Source organism: Dermacentor variabilis, chromosome 7, assembly GCF_050947875.1.
Source record: "Dermacentor variabilis isolate Ectoservices chromosome 7, ASM5094787v1, whole genome shotgun sequence".
NCBI classification, from domain to species: Eukaryota; Metazoa; Arthropoda; class Arachnida; order Ixodida; family Ixodidae; genus Dermacentor; species Dermacentor variabilis.
Genome location: NC_134574.1, coordinates 21,705,217 through 21,726,181, shown reverse-complemented (window position 1 = coordinate 21,726,181; position 20,965 = coordinate 21,705,217). Strand labels below are relative to the sequence as shown.

The following is a 20,965-nucleotide window of genomic DNA, read 5'->3' as shown; positions in this document are numbered from 1 at the left end:
CTGCAATTGCACCATTAGAACTCTCAATACTACATTATTTTAGTCCTAACGCAAGGCATGTCTCATTTTACTTGAGCATTTATTTTATGCTGTGTGCTCAGAATTTACCTGTTTGTATATATATACATATATATTTGCATGCTAAATGACTTCATAGGACCAAATCGAACCATCAAGGTGCATACACACCAGCAGAAACAAAACAGCACAGGCAATGGGCCAGATAACTGATGTTCTCATGGGAGAGAGAGACAAAACATCTTTATTGAAAGTCCCTGCTGGATTCAAAAGGGGAACGGAGGGGTCGGGAGGCTAGTCCCGTAAAGTTCCCTTCCATCAGGTGCAGGCCAGGCCTTGAACTGTAGCAGTGTCCTCCACCAGCCGGACAACCCAGACCTGGGCATTTGCTGAGCACTATAGCCTGCCACTGCTCAGAGGTTTTTATTTTGGCATTGTGGTTTATGCTGTGTCTGACATTGTTTGAAGCTGATGCGCATGCCCACATAATGTAAATACTTGCAAATTGCACCCTATGTGTCTGCCTCACCTTCTCGGGGCCTATCAGCTGTAGCAACAAGAGACCAGAATATTTGTTTCTCATGGGAAGAAACAAATATTCTGGTCTCTTGTTGCTTATACACTGCAGCTGATAGACCCCGAGAAGGTGAGGCAGACACATAGGGTGCAATCTGCAAATAAAGATATTGTTTTGAGGCAGAGACAAGCATGAATGTTGTTTATGCAAGGCGAATGCTGAAGGCACCAGCTGACACTAGAACATGGTGGCTGAAGGGCTCCAGCTACAAGAACACTTCTTCGTCATCGTCTTTTGTCTGCACGTCCTGTTCTGCATCAGGACAATACCTTTTACTTAGAGACCGAGCCCGCTCATGCACACGCGGGCTCTGGCTAGACTTAGTAATGAACACCTGGGCTGGGCTTAGGCTTCATAATGTATGCCTGGGCCGGGCCGGAAAGTCAGGCCCATGCAATGCTCTAACCTACGCTATGTAGAAGACCACAGCTACATGCAACAATGGTGCATATGCGCAGTGTTTGCTTTGTGCACAACGGGATTTGAGTGCGTGCTCGCGCTCATATGCTACAGTCTGACCATGATACGTGGTGTGGACTGGTTTTGTCCTTCACCAGCTTAACCGAAGGATAGTAGCCACATCCAACTTGCATATCTTTAAAGTGCTATCAGTTAGCCTTCCAAGGCATATAACTAGATGTGGCCAAGAGTGAGCGCGTACTGGCAAGTGTGCATGTAGTCTAACCTTATACGTTTTGCATGGTTCAAGGCTAGTTGAGCATTCAAACTACTCGAAATTGGTGAGACCCTTCTGGCTACGACACCGATAGGCTGGGTGGCCAAAGTTTAATTTCTAAGCAGGCGGCTGCAGCCAAGAGTACCGTATTTACACGATAGTAAGTCGGCCTATTTTTTAACATGTGAAAATCTGAAGTGCGGGGGGGTGGACGACTCACAATCGAAACCAAAACATGGCACCGCAAAAAAAAAGCGAGACCAACGAAATATCAGGGGAGCTACAACGTAGTTCCAATTTTATGTTTGCTTGCTTTTTGGAAAGGTTCTTTAACATTTTTTAGAGTTTTACAGTGCACACAACACTCATGTGGGGGTGTCGATAGTTCATGGAAGTGCCGCTGTTCCATTTGCGGTGGCACCCTCAGAACAGCGGCTCTTGTGGGTAGTATCGACAGTTCATGGAAGAGCAGACACCGCTTGTGACTCGCGTGTTTCTCTTTCCCTGTAGCTCTTTAGTTTCATGCGTTCAATTTGACCGCAGGCCACGTGCTACATCCCTGCTTCCTCAGTCGTCATGAGTGCTACGAGTCCACTAAACATTCAACGCTCGTTCAGTGGCGTTGAAGAGGGCTGCCATCCTTTACGCTGAAGAAACAAATAACTGCACAGCGGGCCGCAAGTTTGATATTTCTTAATGGGTGGTGCGAGAGTGGCGACAGCAGCGAAGCAAAATTTTCACCTGTGACGGCAACCGAAGAGGTTTCCGCGGGCCGAAGTCGGGGCGCTTTTCGGAGCTGAAGGCCAAGCTTGCGGCATATGTCGCCGAAACACATGATCGGTCCCTGCCAGTGACGTGTGACATGGTCATGAGACAAGCCTTGATATTCGCATTTTAAGGCCCTGCTCCGCCTTGAGTACGTGTGGCTGGCGGCAGATCACGAACTTATGCCAACCGGCCATGTCAAAAGAGCCTCCTTGACAGCTCTGTCTGGTTGGGTGCTTTCGGCGTGGACTTATGTATATATGCAAATGCACTTATGTATGCAAATGTGGAATTTCGCTGGACGGCGGTGTGCTGTGGAACCGTAGCAGCAATGACAATGGCAGCACTAGTGAGGTTGAGTAGTCCAGTGACTATGCCAGCTACTAATAAATTTTCGTTAAGGAATGCGCCCATGGGTATGCTCTTCTTTTTTTTCCCTGTCACATGTGATATTTTTTGGATATTTTTGATATTTTTGATATTTTGATATTTTTTCCCTCTCACACGTGATTACAATCATGTAAATACGATACATGAGCAGATGATAGTCGGCTTCTTTTGGAAGTACGTAATTATTATCAAAATTCGAAAGCACATTTTTGGTTACTTCAGCCTGTGTACTGAAATTCGTCAATAAATAATCCCAATAACATTAGGAAGAAGCACACTGATCCAAACACCCTTCTTGACTGACGTCAGCTATTGGCCAATATCAGCTGCTTATGGGAATCCATTTTATTATGAAATAAAGCACCAGAAGAGAATGAGGAGTAGGCTTCTGTTGAAAAGAGAAAGGCGACCTTGCGCTACGCTTGCGAGCTCGACGCGCCACGTAGGACAGTAAAACTTGGCCGAGATGTTCCCAGCAGCATATGCTATCCGCACACTATGTTTTTTCACCAAGCCTTAGCGGTGCTTCAGGACCCCTTTAAAGGGACACTAAAGCGAAACAATAAATCAGTTTAGACTAATGCAGCATTGTTTGAGAACCCTGCAGGCAGTCATTTCAAAAAGATAGTTTGATTATTAGATGAGAAAATGAAGTTTCAAGTATCAGTATTTGAATTTCGCACCGAAACCCCAGCGCCAATACGTGAGCGTGATGTCGGGGATTCCAAAGTATGTTTTCGCATTTGGGCCGCGTTGGCTGAATAAAGGTTCCCGAAACTTGCCATGTTTAATATTTGGTTCCTTTAGAACACAATGTAGTCAATCTGTACTGCTATATGTAATTAGTAGGCCCTAGAGGACGCCATCAAAATCCAAGACGTCAAAGCCCCCAGGTGCGGGAACTTGAGTAGGCGTCGCCACCCATATTTCGTTCTTGCACTTTTTCTGGCTTACCAAACGTCTTATCGTTGTAAGAGTGGTGCTTTTGGTGTTGTAAAACGGTAATTTACTGATGCAGAAGAAATCATTTTTCACTTTAGTGTCCCTTTAACTAGTGATTTCATTTGTTTGTGCATGTGTGTATACAGAGCATGAACACTTCTGCACTATTCACTGCCCTAAGATAAAAGCAGTGGGCTTGTTGCAAGAAAGAGGTCCCATTGCAAACAGGAAACACATCGTACAAGCACCTTAACTCAGAGAATGTCTCTGGTTAAAAAGTGAAATGTTTAACATTCCATGAAGGCATGTACAGTAAAAGCTTGTTATAACGAAACAGGATGTAACGAACTAATGGATATAACGAAGCAATCGTGATCCCCCTTGAAATTTCAATAGATGCCCATGTAATGAAAACCTCATTTTAATGAAGCTAAAATTTCCTTGCAATGGGTATAGCGAACCTTTTTCTAGAGCGCAACTCTCTGGCACCCATTCCTGCATTTCGCGGAACCGTCATGCCTTGCCATAACCAGCTCCGTAGCCGGGGCCAGCGTGCTGCTCTAGCTGCACGCACTCCTGGTGCCATCTCTCGTGCACGGCACAAGCCTTGCTCTGTTCGCTCCTCCTCCAATGCCACCGATGTGCGGCGGCAATCAGAGCGCCAGCTCGGGGGCGGCTGATCTCGATGATGTGCTGCTGCCCAAGCCGAAATGCATAGCCGCCGCCGTTCGCCACTGCGTGTACCCCTTCACCCCTCCTCTCCTCTGTGGCGGCGACTGCGCGAGAGCGCGTGGTGTTCTCCGGTTGCCGAAGCACCAGCTCGGTATCAGCGTATCACGGTGCGTGCTTCCCAAGCCCAAACGCAAAGCTGCCTTCAGTTAACTCACTAGCAGCGTCAGCGGCGTCAGTCAGTCACTGCCATCTCTTCACCGCGCAATGTTCCTATGCGCCCACGCGCCCCCTCCCACAATCTCCCGATAAGCAAGGCAGCTGCGCCAAGCTAAGCTCCGTTTGCGGCGGCTGGTGCGAAATGTTCCGCACCAGACAGACTGTCGGAGGCTCACAGATGGTTTATATTATAATATCATTCGTCTGCCTATATAAGTAGTTTATACTCAGCCAGTTCTTTCTGAGCCATGAGCGAGGCAACCAGTGGAAGTCTTTCGTCTGCCGCTACTGCTAAACAAGCTGCCCGAGCAGAGGCCCAACACCGTCGCTGCCAGAATTCAGAGGTGCACTATGCCGAACCAGGCATTGGTGCAGCAAGTCTAGCATATATCCATCTATTTCTCCGACCATGAAGCTACCTTCATGACAATCAAGAACTCGGAGTGGAGTGTTCCTTGAAGAAGTGAAGAATAAAAAGTTATAAGTGCCAATACATGTCTTGTTCGAATTATTTGCCTCAGTATACAGAAAAGTCAAAACAGCTGAAGAGCTGGACTAAAATTTTGCATTAGGATGTAACGTAATCGTCGGTAATTGTTTTTTTCCACAACGAGCATTTACTGACCATTTTGGTGCATGTCAGGTCAATGTTTCATTGCGCGCGACGTTCGCGTCTCTCGTATGCTTCTCCCGGCCTCCCCTTATCCATAGAACTGGTGCACCTGCCTGCTCTTCCGCTTTGTGCGTGCGGCGGCGCCGACTACGGTTTTGTTGTTTGTCATTGCCTCCATACACATCAACAATGGGCCGTATAACGTAAAACTATTCCAATATGTTTTTATTCCAATCTCCTGACGTCAAACTTGTGTAACCGCCGACACAAGCATCGGGCGGTCATCCGCAGGGTTTTCTGAACAAACCAATCAAATGCTCACCTCGTTCATAGGAGGTCACTTTTGTTTGTTTGAGAGACGAATAACATTGCCTGCACTGAGTGGCTTGTCTTACCTAATTGGCTCACAAAAGGCGAGGAGCAGGCTCAAGTGGAGAGGGATTCGATGGGGCCAAGCCACTGCACTGAATATCGATAACCGGATGAAGAGGGTGGTGCCGACGTCTGCAATTGGTCCGCTTTCTCTTACTTAGCTTGTCGTGGCTCGTCGACAATCGCGACGGCATGCAGCGGAAGCTTAAAAACGACGCTAAAACAGATTCTCAGCAAAGAAGAGTTGGCAAAATGAGGTCGTAAACATGCCGAAAGTTTTCGAAAACATTACACGGCCACACAAAAAGTTTTATTACACACAAATAAACCCATGCTCTCCGGCAGGGGCGAGTAGCCAGTGCCAGAGCAATAGGCGGCAGCCATCTTTTATTCCTTTCGGAATGAGGCAGCCTGCGGCTATTCAGAAGAAAATTCAGTTTTGTTTGGCATAATAATGAATCTTTAACGCGTACGCATCACATTGACGCAGTAAGTTCTTGTGGCTTTGTGACGTCACGTGAGAGGCAGGTGAAGTGGGTGCAGCCCGAAAACTTTTGACCAATAGCCGAGGGCTAATGGCAAAAAGGCATCAAATCAGAAATAACTATTTTTGTTTTGTTCGGTCAAATTATGCATCATCAGTGTGTACACGTCCCATAGGATGGGGAGCTATCACGGTTTCCGTGACGTCGCGTGACAGACACGTGAAGTGTGGGTGGTCCAAAAAAGTTTTTGACCAATCGTGGTGGGCTTATTGCAGATTTGGAATAGAAAAGTTTGGAATAGTTTTACGTTATAGCACCCAATATTAGTGTTTCTATCAGTTCGTCCATGCGAGTTCTCACCGCCAGAAAGGAGATGAACGATGGCAAATGGAAGCACAAAACGATATCAGTCAACCAGAAGGTGGCTATGCTGAAAGTCGAGTCCAGTATGAAGAAGAAAAAGTGACCAAAGATTTCAGCATGGTGTTGAGCTGCTATCAACGATTTTGACCAGCAAAGAAGGTGTCACCAGTGCTGCCGCACGCGACGTAAAAGGCGACGGAAAAAAGCTGTGAGCCCGCGCTTTTGAAGCTGTAGAGAAGGCAGTCTTCAAGTGGTTTTTGGACACAAGAACAAGCGGCACTTATGTGAGTGGGGCACTGTTGCAGTACAAAGCGAGGGGTTTTGCGTGCATCATGGGGCACGACGATTTTGTGGCAAGTGTCCGCTGGCTGCAGCATTTCAAGGAGCACCACGACATAGTTGGAAGGGCTGTCAGCAAGGGAGCGCTGTTTGTCACCACGAAGCTGCAGTGGTGTGGGTGGAGACAAATGTTGGACAGCTGTTAGAAAAATACAGCGCCAATTATTCATTCAATGCGGATGAGGCAGCCCTGTTCTACCAGATGCTGCCACAAAATACCTTGGCCCTCAATGGTGAACGCTGCCAGGGCAGTAAGCAGACCGAGGTCCGCGTAATCGTGTTGCTTTGTGCCAACACATGGATGGGTCCGAAAAGGTGCCAGCCCTCGTGGTCGGCAAAAGTACATCGCCACAATGCTTCAAAGGCAAACGAAAGCTCCAAGTGAGTTATGTGTACAACCGTAAGGCTTAGATGACGAGAGAAATTTTTGCACAATGGCTACGGGAGTGGGACGAGCGGCTGGGCAAGCTGAACCGGAAGATACACCTCGTACTGGACAACTGCGTGGCCCGCCACACTGCCGCTGTGCTAAAAAACATCGAGCTATGCTTCTTGCCACCAAACTGCACTGCAGTTGTGCTACCCCTCAACCACCAAGGAGTTATCATGAACTTTAAGTAGGGCCACCGCAAGCGTGTGATCAACCAGATTCTGTTCAATATGAGCATGAAGCGCGAGTCTACGATCGACTTGTACATGGCGATCAAGATGCTACAGGCTGCTTGGATGGCTGTACCGGCAAGCACGATCCCCAATTGCTTCTGGCATGCCTCATTTGGCATCAGCAGCAACGGTTACAGCAGAGATCTTGGTGCCGCCACCAACAAGGGTGCCGTGGGCGACCAAGCCCTAGCGTCGTGGCAGGCTCTCCTTGATGCCAGCGTTGTACCCGACTGTGACACCTTCTGCACATACGTCAGTGCCGATGCTGACGCAGTGACAATGGAAGAGCTAACGGAGGTGGAAATTGTACGAGTGGTGACGGGCGTGCCTAATGACAACAGTGACGAATGTGTCGACGACAGCCCGGAGCCTAATATTGGCAAAGCCGACGTACCAATGCCTGAACAAGCGTTGGATGTGGCAGACCTGCTGCGCCGCTTCTTTGGCGCTCACGATGACGGAGAGGGCAGGCTCGAAATAGCGGCTGCAGCTGAAAGAGCCGTCATTCGCCTGAAGAAGTCGCGGCAAAAATCTATCAAGGACTTTTTTTTCTGCGGAGTGAGCCGCCAGCTGGTGTGCTGTTGATCTATCAGTGATGAGCCGTTTGGCATGAATAAAGTAGCAATTTTTTGCTGTCTTTCTTTCCCTTGGTTTTTCCGTGCGATGGCCATTTTCTTTTTCGCATTGTGAGCTGCTGTGAGATTTGGTGGTGAGTACATCCTCTCTTGCTTGCTAATTGTGGACAGAAATGTATGGTGGTCATAACGAACTAATGGTTATAACAAAATAATTACAACCCCCCTTCACATTCGTTATAATGAGGTTTTACTGTATCAGCTTATACGGGTGGTCCTCCACAACAAAGCATCCATTTGTGAACCTCATTATTGCCTGCTGTACCGAAAGGCCAAGTGGAGATGGAAAGTCTTGCATAAGGGTGATTTCAACAGACAGGTCGTGCTGCGTGAGTGTACAATCCTTGTACATTACAATGACTCTTGTCACTGATGTTGAGCTGCCGTGTTTCTCCTTATGGGCTAGGAGCAGTCCTTGCACAGCTGGACGGAAACGTACATGAAGTATCTGCTGCGTTTGTGTCAAGTACACTCAGAGAGTAACTACTAACAACTTGACACAGGAGGAATTGTAATTGTGTTTGTGATGATGCACTTTAATGAGTACATTACTGGTAGGTGTGTGCTCATAATAATTGACCACAAATCACTCCTCAGAAAAGTGTGTCCTAGGAAGCAGATATAGCAAGTTCTGTTGCTGCAGATGCTTCATTGGTGCACTGACACTGACGACTATGAGCTATTGTAACGAGAAGCAAGAAGATACCAAAATGCTGATGCACTCAGCCGACTTCCCCTTGGTTTGGATTCTGATGAGCCAGCGGCACCAGGCGACATCTTGATGATTGAAGGTCTATGGAAATCACCAACATGTACCGAGAAGATAGCCGAGCTGGCAGTGCAAGATTGCACACACTCTGAAGTTTACAAGGGTCTGCAAAGAGGACATACTGCATCATGAAAAGGCCCAGACTTTCAACCCTACAAAAGTTGTGTGCAGGAACTATCAACGCACCGAGGTTGCATATGTGGGGAGCACAGCTAGTGATTCTTACAATGGCTAGAGAGGAAGCTATGACTCTCCTTCACACTAACCACCCAGGAATGACTGCGATAAAGCACTGCACTTGTAGTCACTTGTGGTGGCCTGGTTGGGTGCTGATATATAGAGGCCAAGGTCTGCTCCTGTGAAACACGCCAAAGGCACAGCCGCCTTCCACCAGCAGTGCCACGCAGAAATGGCCACGTCCACGTGAATCGTGAAAAATCATCCACATCAATTTTACTGAGCTGGTGAACAACCTGTTTTTGATCATAGTGGATACCTTCTCCAAGTAGCTATAAGTTAGACCAATGCCATCGCAGCCTACTTCCGCAGCCATAAATCTGCTACATTCAAGCTTAACCACTTCTGGCATACCGCCAGTGTTGGTTTCTAACAATGGGAGAGGATTAGTTTTATCAGAGATGCAACGGTTCTTCACCTTAAATAGAATAAAGCACATAGCATCAGCTCCATACCACCCCGAAACAAGCAGAAAGCCGAAAGTGGCAGAAACATTTGTCACCGATAAGTATTCAGTCCGATTCGAAAGACACCTTACTACTCGAAATATTCGAATCCCCGAAAATTGCTTTGTCGGTTCTATTAGGTCAGCTTTGCCGCAGTACAGCTGTTATGTGGCGAAGCATGCGTACGGTATTGCGGTGAAGTATATTTGCCGTGCAGTAAAGAGTACCAAAGTAATAACGGGGCACTGTCATAGGGTCCCTGCTGGTGCCTATGGCTACTCGATACTATAAGCTATAGTGCCCACACTGTGCTGCGCTGCCTCTTCATGCACCTGGACAACACCAGCCACCAGGTGGAAGCCTCTGTGTCTGCTGCTAATCTGGCTAAGCGCCTAAAAGCATTGTTTCCAAACTACAAATTTGACCAAGTAGCAAGCTTGGCAATGTTTTTAGACCCTCCTCTTAAGGTGGTTGATTACTACTAGTATTCTTCAATGGCAAACTAGATTAAAGACCAGGCTTTAGAAGAAGCAATGAAAATTTAAACGCCAAGGAACCTAGGTACATTCTCAACAACAAAAAACTTCCAAGAAGAACCTTCCACGTCAGCGCTGTCAAAAGACTTTGACAAGTTCATCAACCAGCAGCAATTTTCAATGCCACAAGCACAGGTAGAAACATATGTGCATAATGAAATTTTGGATGAAGAAGAAGATCTATGCGAGTGGTGGTGTAAGCATGGCACCCACTGTTCGCTCAGCTTGCGATAGAGTACCTGCCAATACCAGGCATTAAAGTGTCCAGTGAGCAGCTCTTTTAGGTATATAAAGGAATTGGGACATGCAGGAGGGTGCTGCTACTCCCCGAACGTGTCGAGCAGCTATCTTTCCATCACGACAACATTAGATAACTACATTTATGATATTGTCAAGCAAAAGTGTTGTACTATAGAGTTTTGTTGAACACAAAGCATAATTTTTTGTACGTTAGTTACTATGCAATAAACTTGCTTTATTTTATACCTATGGCTAGTAAAAAAGTTTGAATTTTTGCAAAACCAGTAGTATTCATATTCAAAAAATGTTCGGTTCGATTCGATACGATTCAATTCACACTTGGTTTTTATTTTACGAATTCACTTCAAAACTGAAAATGTTATATTCGCACACCCCTACTTCTAGGCAAAATTTCATTGCTGTGAAGCCATACCTCAAGGCAAAATTCGCATATAACCTGCACCCTGACTTTATGCTAAATTTTAAAGATTTTTGGCGTGGGTTATAAGCAGCAACATATGGTACTTGCGATGGGAGATGGGAGCAGCAGGTGGTGCGCAGAGCGCCTGCCTGCCCTTAAATAATGCCTGCAAACCCTTAAGGTGGTAATAAGTGAAAAATGATATGAAACATCAAAGCACAAAGAAATGAAAAATAAAATTGTGGCAAAATATGACTACAGCTTTGTTGCAGTTCAGGCCATTAATGGTTTGTGTATGTTCCGACAAATGATTTCAGCTTTTCACTTCAATAGCTAGGTAGCAAAGCTGCCAGCCAGCCACGCTTTGCCACCTTTAAAGTAGCAAAAGGCAGGCTGACCTGTACGTAAGACGTGAGGCCCGTGCAGAGCATAGAAGCATTGATGTCTGCTGGTTGTTCCTCAAAGTGGACCGTGCCCGTTAGTGAGACTTCCTGAGAAGATGCTGGAAACTTTTGACCTGCATGGACAGAATGAACATCAACTGCAATTAACCTCTGTCAAAAAAAAGGGGAGGGGGGAGATATACACCATTGACTGATTCTCTTATGTCAATTATTATTGTGTGCAGCCACTATAGACTCCTAAAAGCTCAGCACATTCACCGAGACTTTCATGTAATCTTGAGAGCCCACCAGTATTCGTGAAAAACTGAGAATGACTTGAAAAATACATATTTGAAAATCAGCGTGCAAGAACCACAATGTGCGCAAGACGAGCACTACCTTTCAGCTACAGTTTATTAAGAGCAACACATGAAACACCCATTTTAGTTCAATTGAAGAAAGGTTTGCAACCACACGCATTACTATGTGCTACGAAATGCGAGATAGGCATTCCCTTTATTGTGGCCACTAAAATTAACGTTAAGCACAAAAATAATAAAGCTTGCAAACTTGGAAAAGCTTTCCATATACAAAGGCAGCATGACAATTGTGTATCCGAAACCTTCTGTCTCTGTTAGACTGCGAGACGCAGCTGCCTTCTGATTTATTTCATGATGTTGCTTAATGGTGCATGCTTACACAAGTGGTGTTTTCATTTTGTCTGTCGCTTTAATAAACTTGTGTTGTAAAAGCCAGCCATCCTGTGACCTTACATTTCTTTTTTCATCATTTTCCACAATGGCTTAAAGTACGCATTCATCATAACTAGCCCAACTTTATATAAAACCTTGCTGCTACCTGAAGAACTTATGTAAAGTGCTGGATAATGCTAAGAGACTCCTTCAGTCTGAACAAGCATGTAGCTTCCGTGCAGCAGCATATGTGTGCTACCAACTGGCCAGCAAGGTCTCTAACTTCAAGGCCAGTCTTCGTTTTTGTGTCACCGGAGAGTAATGGCTCTGCCTCGGGGCCAACTCTGAGGCCAGTTATTCGAATACATGTGCAACACAGAAATTCCTTTAAGAGACAACCACTAGACTGATTTGAATTAAATTTATTGCATTTGACAGAAAAATTAAATTCTCGTGACTCTAGAAAACTTACTTTTTTATTTGGGGCCTCAATATTTCGTGGAATGATTACTAAAAGTTACTAAGTTGAAAGAAAAATAGAAGCAAAAAGTTTACAAATCCATAACTTTTCAACAAAAACATTACCACAGTTCTGTAAACTGCATCTGTTAGAGCATATCAAACAGTCACAGTGGATATAGTATAAATGTACAGCTCACGTTAAAATTGTTCACGTTTATGATGGCTTTGCAAAAGTCCTACTCGTGAATAACTAGCATAGTTTAAAGTAGCGTATACTACATAAATTTTAGAATTATCACTAGGTGCAGTTTACAGAATTATTATATCATTTTTATTGCCAAGTTACAGCATTGTAAACTTGACACTTGAATTTGGTTTTTTAATATTGCAATTTTCCAGAATAGTTGAAAATACAGTTCCTACTTTTACTATTGCTTAATTTATTTTTCTAAATGCAAGATAAGTCATCAAAATGGATCGAGTGGTTGCTAAGGAGATTTATCTATTCCCATGTACTCATATATGGGAAATCTGGTGCACGTCGCTCTTCAATGTCCCATTTCTTTCACTGCAGTGAGTATCATGTGGGTACTCACACAGAAGTTGAACAGCGCTTTTGGTACATACTGCTGACTGGAGCTTCTTGCATTTTTCACCTTTAGTGCTTCATAAGGAAGCTTACAAGGGGTCTGTAGCACTGAGAAAAGGGGTTAAGAGAACAACTGGCAAGTAGAGCAGCAGAAAAGCCTCATGTTATAACGAGTTTTTGTACCTGCTGTGAAAGCCTAGCATAGCACCTCAGCTCCTCTCTGCCTGCCTTACAACGCCAGGGCCAAGGAAAACCCAAAGTGCACTTTGTTCTCTTCTATACGGCCAGCCATGCAATTAAACGGAGCTCTATCTCATGCAGCACTGCATGGTGTGATGTTGGTAAAGTGCGTCGCTTTGTCTCACCTTGGCATCCAGCTCTCACACCACCATGCAAGAGCTCCTAACCAACATCACTTACTTTATTTATTTATCCTGTACGCCTTGCACAGGCTCATACAGGAAGGGGGTACAGGTGCTGTGTGGGCAGTGCTAATATGAGGAACACAATTTATAAAGAAAAGATGCAGAACAAAAAATGCTGAAAATGCAAATAGATGTAATGCCACAATAAAAACTATCAGTCATCGAGCACACTTTAAAACCACTATTATTGATCAAGCAGAGATTCACAACACAATTGAATTTTGGAAACAAGCAGCATCAGCATTAGTGGAATTCACAACACTATTTGGCAGTCTATTCCACATTTCTATAGTTTTTGGGAAAAAAAGAGCACTTGAAAGTGTGACACCATGTGAGAAGCAGCTGGATGCACTTGTCATAGTTGTTTTTACCAGGATGCCAGCATGGTGGCTTCAGGTATTCCTGCTCCTCAATTTTTATGATTCCATGATAAAGTAGAACAATGATTGTAGTGAAATTCGACTGAAAAGACAGAATTGGGATGCACATTCTGACGCACAAACAAGTTAGCAATAACGCGATGCAAGTATTTATTGTAGATAAGTCTAAGTGTTTTACTATGTATTATTTCTAGTTTTTCGACAAGACAGGCTTGGCTAGGGTGCAAAATTATACTTACATACTCAAAAATAGGTGTTAAAAAGTTTTGTGAGCAGTTAGTTTGACCTGTCGTGACCTCAGCTTCTCGCAAACTGGTTACATTCCAGTACGGTGTGACACAAAACCAGTTTGAGGTGATGAATTCCTAATTTGAGCACTTTTTGGATAAACCAAATTCTAAAAATGTATATCGGCAGGTCTTTTCTGGCATTTGCTGGTAAATACTAAACAACTACAATTCCTAGTTATATCTTCTTGATACCCAAGGCCAGCTCAGGGACATTAACTGCCTTTCAAGTCAGTTCTTACCAACTGGCAAATTACAAGTGCAAAATATAGCTATTTCGCATAAATGCCACGGTCAGGTGCTGAAAGCAGCACGTTCATATATGTAGACAAGGTAACCATCACATGCTTGCTATGGTAAAAACTGCTTTTCTTTGCCTCTGATTTTATACCGTGTACTTGCATTTGTGTCTTACATTTGTACACTTCATGTTATTCTTCTTTCTTTTTATATTATATAGTGCATTTTTTCCACTGCTGTAATGTGAGAAACACATACTGTGGTTCTGTACGCGCGAACAACTTTTCTTGGCTATGAAGCGAAAGCTATGGGGGCACCGGTTTCGGTTTTGCCAACCTCGCACAACCTCATTACTTTAGTGAAGGCAGATACAATCAACTCGGCATGAACCAATATTTATTCACATCCAATATATAACAAGTTCTGAACAGCGAGCATCACAGCCTGTGTCGGAGCTCCGAAGCAGCTGTATGGCGTCAGTTAGGACTTGGACGTGCAACCAACGATGGCGTCGGTAGAGCCGGCGCAGCCGTCAGCTTGCTCACTCGTTTGTACATACTAGAGATTGAAATTCCCAGATCGGTTCGATTAATATCCGCGTATACGCTGGAAAATCCTTTTGTGTGTGCTTCAACAGTCTTTTGTTGCTAAAGTTGGTCAACAGCCCCTCAGGGGAGTTGACTGGCCGGACAGCAAGTGACGAAAACTCAACAGAAGACACGGGTGTCATTTTGTGTTTGGTGAATGTGCAAGACGTGCGACAGTCTCGGGAATGCGAAAACTGGAAAGAGCAAATTAAGAATACAATAAAACACTACTAGCTGGCTGGTGAATGTTAAGTATCATTTCAAATGAGGTGCTGTAGCAAATAAAAAACAAAAGGAAGTATTGTTTTCTATTTCCCACGCAAGAAAACTGCAGGATTACTTCCAGCAGCGGTAAAAGAGGCATGCTTAGTTTCCGTAGCCTTCGCTTCATAGCCAAGAAAAGTTGTCCGTGAGTATAGAGGCCTAGTCAGGTGACTGCTAATGTAGCCTTTCGTCTCCAGCATCATGACAATCATGTATTGCCAACCAAATAAACTGGTGAAATTATTTAATTAATTAATTAAACATAAAAATGAAGACGTAACTGTCACATGTATACTTGGAAGAAGTGGAGCCAAGACCCGAGCTTACAGCGAACACAAAAGAAGTGCTTTACTGCATCATCCAAAACTGCCGTAGCCCTGCTCTCCTCACATCCCCTGCTGCTTGCAGCAGTAGGTGGTGCTAGTAGCCGGTGGCGCTACAGCTAGTGCAGCACAACACCAACAACTGTCACACTCCTCCCCCTTTAGTTCTTGTCATGGAGAATACCATTTCACAGGGCGTCTCATCCGGGCACTTTTTCGCAGTCAGACAGAACTTTCTCCCAATGGGATGACTGCTGCTGGCAGCCCAGTTCTCTTGTGGGGCTGACTTCGTGGCTGTTCTGGTTCAGCAGCAGCTCCTGCAGGCTCCACAAGCTCTGTTGCTTGTTGCTCAGCTGGCTGATCTAGAGGCACAGTGTTTGCTGGTGGTGGTGGCTGTACGAGGTTGGGGCAAATGTGGTCCCCATGACTGTACCACACAGTTCCATATTGTAATAGAACCTCAGATGAGGTGCAGCTTGTAGGGCGGCTAACTTAAGCAGGTATCCATGGTGGACCTGATTGGAAGTTCCTGGTGAACACTGCGGCACCTGGGTCCATTATTGCCGCAATGCAGCAACCCTTGTCCGCACGCAGTTTTTGTTTTATCTGCTTCAATTGAACAGATGATCGCAGACTTGGGAGGGCAACATCCAAAGGTGTCTTGATTCTTCTTCCCATGAGCAACTCGCACGGGACACAGCCTGTTACTTCATGAGGTGTTAAGCGGTAGTGGAAGAGCACCCTGGCCACTTGTGTCCTGAATTCACCCAGTGTGCTTTTCTTCAGTTTATCTTTGGTAGTCTGTACTAGCCACTCCGCAGCGCCGTTAGAAGCAGGTTGATATGGAGGCACCAGCATGCGACGGATGCCATTCCTGTTCAGGAAGTCAGCGTACTGGCTGCTGGTGAATTCGGGCCCATTGTCAGAAACAATGATGTCTGGCAGACCATGTAAAAAAAAGACAGTCCTGAACACAGAGATCATGGCCTCTGCAGATGGTGACAAAACAGAGTGAATGTCTACCCACTTGGAAAAAGCATACACCATCACAAGGAAGTAGTGTCCCATGAATGGACATCCAATATCAACATAGATCCTGGTCCATGGCTTGTCAGGAAATGGCCATGACATAACTGGTATCCTTCTGGTGCACTTGGCAAACAGGGCAGTTCCCCACCTGGTTTGTCATGGTGCACCTGAACAGGTGCATCTGACAAGAGCCTTTTACTTGTGATGAATGCTTGCTGTTGCTCTTTCCCCCAACTCCACTCTCCCCTTCAAGCAGCGGCTGATGCAAGGGACGCAGTATTGTTGAGATGTTTGACAAAAACCATCTGTAGAAATTAGGCAGGCCAAGATAGCTTTGGAGCTCCTTCACATTCTGTGGCTCTGCTCTACCTTCTTGGGGTCAGGCTTTAGACCTTGCTTGCATATAATGTGGCCCAGGTATTCCACTTCAGGAGCGAAGAAAATGCACTTGTCCAGCTTCAACCTAAAGCCAACTTCCCGAAGTTTCTGCAAGACAATCGTCAGATTCGCCAAGTGGTCTTCGTCATCGATGCCTGTAATAACAACGTCATCAAAATACACAGCTGTTTTCGGCACACCACGAAGCAGATTTTCCACCTCTCACTGAAAGATAGCAGGTGCAGCAGAAACCCCAAAAGGTAAGCATGTATACTGGAAAGGACCCATATGTGTGTTGATGGTCACGTATTCACAGCTTTCTGCATCCAGAGATATCTGCTGGTAGGCATCTCGCAGATCAAGTTTTGTAAACTTCTGAACTACCAACATGGCTGCCCACAGATCTTCAGCACGCGGAACTGGGTAGGTTTCCATGAGCGACACAGCATTGACTGTTTGCTTGAAATCTCTGAAAATTCTTATTGTGCCATTTTTTTTTCTGAACGGGCACAATCGGCGATGCTCATTTGGCTATCTTCACGGAAACGAGAATGTTCTCATGCTGCGACCTCAGGATCTCCGATCTCCTGCGTTACGAGGTCAACCAACACGAACGAAAGTGGGCATGGTTTGCAGAATTTGGCACTGCATCTGGAGGCACAACAATTTTGGTGGAAAATCCCTAAAACGTGCCAATGCCTTCTGAAAACACCTCAGCAAAATGAGCAATCAACTCGCTGACATCACTAACTTGGTTAATTTGTTTGAATCCTTCGACACCAATGCCCAAAGCTTGGAACCAGTTGCGCCCTAGCAACGTTGGAGCAGTGCCACTCGTGAGGTACAACGGAAGGACCCATTCGTGCCCCCTGTATTCGACACAAACGTTTGCCTTTCCCTTGACTTGCTCGAGCTCCCCACTAAACCCACGCAAAATACGTTTGAAAGTTCTAGACTCACTTCTGGAAAGGCACGTTGAAACTTCTCTACTGCCATTACGAAGACGCTTGCACCGGTGTCCAACTCCATCGGAAATGGCTTCCCGATGGACGGCACAGTCAGCTCACCACTTAGGTGCCAGATGTCAAAAACGTCAGCACCACAAGGAACACGAAGCATGTCAGTGTCAACAGCATTTACTTGCGCAGTACGTGTTGATTGTGGCGGGACAGTCCTCACAGCAGATGTATTTTCCTTCATGAATGTGTCAGCCTTCCGCGAGTTGCAGATGACTGCCAAGTGCCCCACTTTCCTGCAGTATTGACACTGTGACTTGCTGTGTCTGCATTGTGACACTAAATAACTTCTGTCACCACAGCAGTAACACACCATGCTCTTGGTCACAGATGCTACCCAGTGAGTACGCAAACACGGTAAACTTCTTGCAGTTGTCTGACACAGTTCACCGGCATCCTTTTTAGCGGCATCCATCGCCAGGGCAGTTTTCACTGCATCCTCGAATGTGAGGTCAGAACTCTCGAGTAGCCGCATGTTAACCACTGAGTTGTTTATGCCACATATTATTCGGTCTCTCAGCATGTTGTGGAGTTCAGTTCCATAATTACAGTGTTCAAACAAACACTTGAGGGCAACCACAATGTCACTGACTGCTTCTCCTTCAGGACGCCCTCTCAAACTGAAGCAAAACCATTGCATTAAGATGAATGGAGTGGGGGTGCAGTGCTTGCCAAGTACGGCCATCTCGTCAAGCGTTTTATCTTGGGCTGTTTCCAGCTTTACACGGTTGCGAAGTAGTGCATAGGTACGAGGCCCACAGCAGCTAAACAATATTGACCTTTTCTTTGCTGGCACAATGTCGTTGGCTTCAAAGAACTCTTGGACGTGCTCCACATAAGCAAGCCGGGTGTCGCCTTCTCCCTCGAACGCTTCGGTCCTACCGAAGGTAGGCCTGGTTGTTCATGCAGTTTGGTGCATGCTCATCGCCAGTTTGTCACATGTATAGCTGGAAGAAGTGAAGCCAAGACTCGAGCTCACAGTGAACACAAAACAAGTGCATTATTGCTTCATCCAAACCTGCCCCTAGCCCTGCTCTTTTCACTCCCCCTTCTGCTCACAGCAGTAGGTGGCACTAGTAGCTGGTGGCGCTACTGCTGGTGTGGCACAACACTATCAATTGTCACAGTAACTTCATGTTGTAACTTAGAATGTGTGGGTTTCTCCTCCGTGCTCTTGGGACAAAGGAACAACAACACAGTAGTGCAAACAATCACAAGGACATTTATTGCACCTTTCATACATCAATGCCTGCTAGCCGAGTTGCTATCCACAAAACATTCCGATGGGCGCGCGACAAATCTAGGAAGTCCGACTCACCGCGACCGGATAGCGAGCGAATATGTTCGCCCCATGCTGGATCCCAACGCCTGGTCGTTCGCGCGTACGGTCACGCGAACGGTGGCGCGCCCCGCAAGACGGTCTCGCAGAAGCATGGATCGGCGCACGCGAGGCACGGCACGTCCGCACTGCTTGCTGTCCAGCCGCCAAAGAGAAAGCGCCTTGTCTTTCGGCGCCCAAGTAACCCTGCCTGTCGGCGGCGTTAACAGCGCAACACTCGCGCCATCTCTCGTACTGCGCCTCAACCACTCCGACCACCGCGAGCGCCAGGCACGCGAGCCGTGCGGGAAAACAACATATCAGGGGACGCGTGAGAGTCGCGCATCCCCACAAATGACAACGCTGAATCCTATGTTTTCATGTTGTATCGCTGTATGTGAAATGTACGTTATGGGTGCTTTCGATTGACTGTCATGACACGTTAGTCTACCCATAATTTGTGCTGATTTTCTCAAATGCTGATGACAAGAACATAACTAATCCACTTCCATACAGTTAAGCAGGCATCTGGTTTCATATACAACACGAATATTGATGCATGTACAGCAGAACCCCGGTTATACGTCCCCCGGTTTTGCGACGACCCAGGTTTTACAACGGATTAGCGCAGTCCTGGCGAAGTCCCCATAGAAGCAATGCATAAAAAACCCCGGTTATCCGATGCAATTTTACGCCTGACCCGCGTTATACGCTGACCCTCGCGAAGCGCAGGACGGAACGGCAGATGAGAGAAAGGTGCCGCGGGTCTCTTTCCTCGCTTCGTCTCTCCGAATGCATCGTTCGTTTCTCTCTCCCCTATAAGCAGCCGCATGTGACGCTCACTGTGCTGAAATACGTAGCGCCTTTTCTTCTCCACAATCACTTTCTCCCTCTCTTCTCAGCAGCATCGCCTCTTGTCGCATTGGGGAAGCGTTTCTCTCCTTCCAGTTTCCCAGCAGCAGATCGCCGACAAGGTAGCACGGAGAGGCCTAGGTTTGTCGCACATGTTCTTCGTCATAATCCTAGAGAGTAGCGTTCAGCGGAGGTTTTGAATTGTGTGGAGCAATGCGATGCACAATGTCCCGAAAGCAGACAGCTCTGTCACTCAGCGATCAGCTGAATGTTATCGAAAAAGCGGAAAAGCGGCATGGAGTGACGAAAGCCAGCATTGCTCGGGACCTTAAGATACCCAAATCTTCACTTGAGATGATCCTGGCAAATCCTGGAGCGAAAAAAAAAAAATCACTGTGCTTGACGCCATGCATTTTATTGCCTGTTCGTGGAACGCAGTGTCGCGAGGCACAATTGCTGACTCGTTCAAGCATTGTGGCTTTAAGCGAGAGACTGCCTCGTCTGCTGGGGAAGCAACAACCTCGATGCCGCTCGAGATCGATGCAGGCTTCGCCGACGACAATTTCAAGGGTTTAAACGATGATAATGAATGTGGTGTTTTGTGGCGCAAGGGCCAAATGTGGCCAAAGAGCGCCAGGCCGGTGGTAATGCGTTCACAATTGAGGTATGAATAACGAAGGGCAGATATTACGGTGGCTGTAAAGGGGCCTAAAAAAAGTCGCTCTAAAGTGCATAAAACTTATACAAGATAAAACTATGCCGATGGTTAAAGGGAAGCTGAAGAGTCCGTAAAATTCAATAAGACGCTCATATACGGATGCGGGAACCTTATAAGCCATGTAGGTAAAATTTGGGGGGGGGGGGGGGGGGTTCAATTAGAAGCGACGTAATCGTCGGTTAAAATTGCGCTGTAGCTCCGCCCCCCGTCGAATGCCGCGCGCTGCTGCTGACGCTGACGATGCGAGCGGAGACCGGAAACCGCGGTGTTGTGATGTCAACACTAGTGTTCCGTTCCTTCGCAGCCTCCGCAACCGTGCCTGACCGTGCTTGTTTCTGCTGCGAGCGTGCCATCGTAATCTGCTTCGATCGACCCTGCATTCCTTTGTTGGTGCGTCTGCATGTATGTAGAGTGGTAGTATACGGCCAACCCTGCAAATCGGCCAGCGCAGTTGCTGTATATGGCCACAGGATGAAAGAGGACTACTTGCCACTAGCAGGCTTTCTAAACGCAGCACTAAAGGATCGGAGCAACGAAAACAAAGACTGCACGAGTGCGGACTGACTGATGATAACTGGTGTTGGAAGGCCTTATGAATACACGAATTCGCCCAAACCTAGATTTTGATTTACTGCGAGCTCCTTCGT

The 20,965-nt window shown here is 46.3% G+C and overlaps 1 protein-coding gene across 2 annotated transcripts in view; it reads right to left on the bottom strand.

The window, feature by feature from the left end:
* Positions 1-20,965, bottom strand: part of LOC142587368 (AP-5 complex subunit mu-1-like) — a 243,682-nt gene that overhangs the window by 3,948 nt on the left and 218,769 nt on the right. For both annotated transcript variants that reach the window (XM_075698316.1, XM_075698315.1), the window contains one exon: positions 10,774-10,892. In XM_075698316.1, the coding sequence (XP_075554431.1) occupies positions 10,774-10,892 (119 nt within the window). The remainder of the gene's footprint in view (positions 1-10,773; positions 10,893-20,965) is intronic.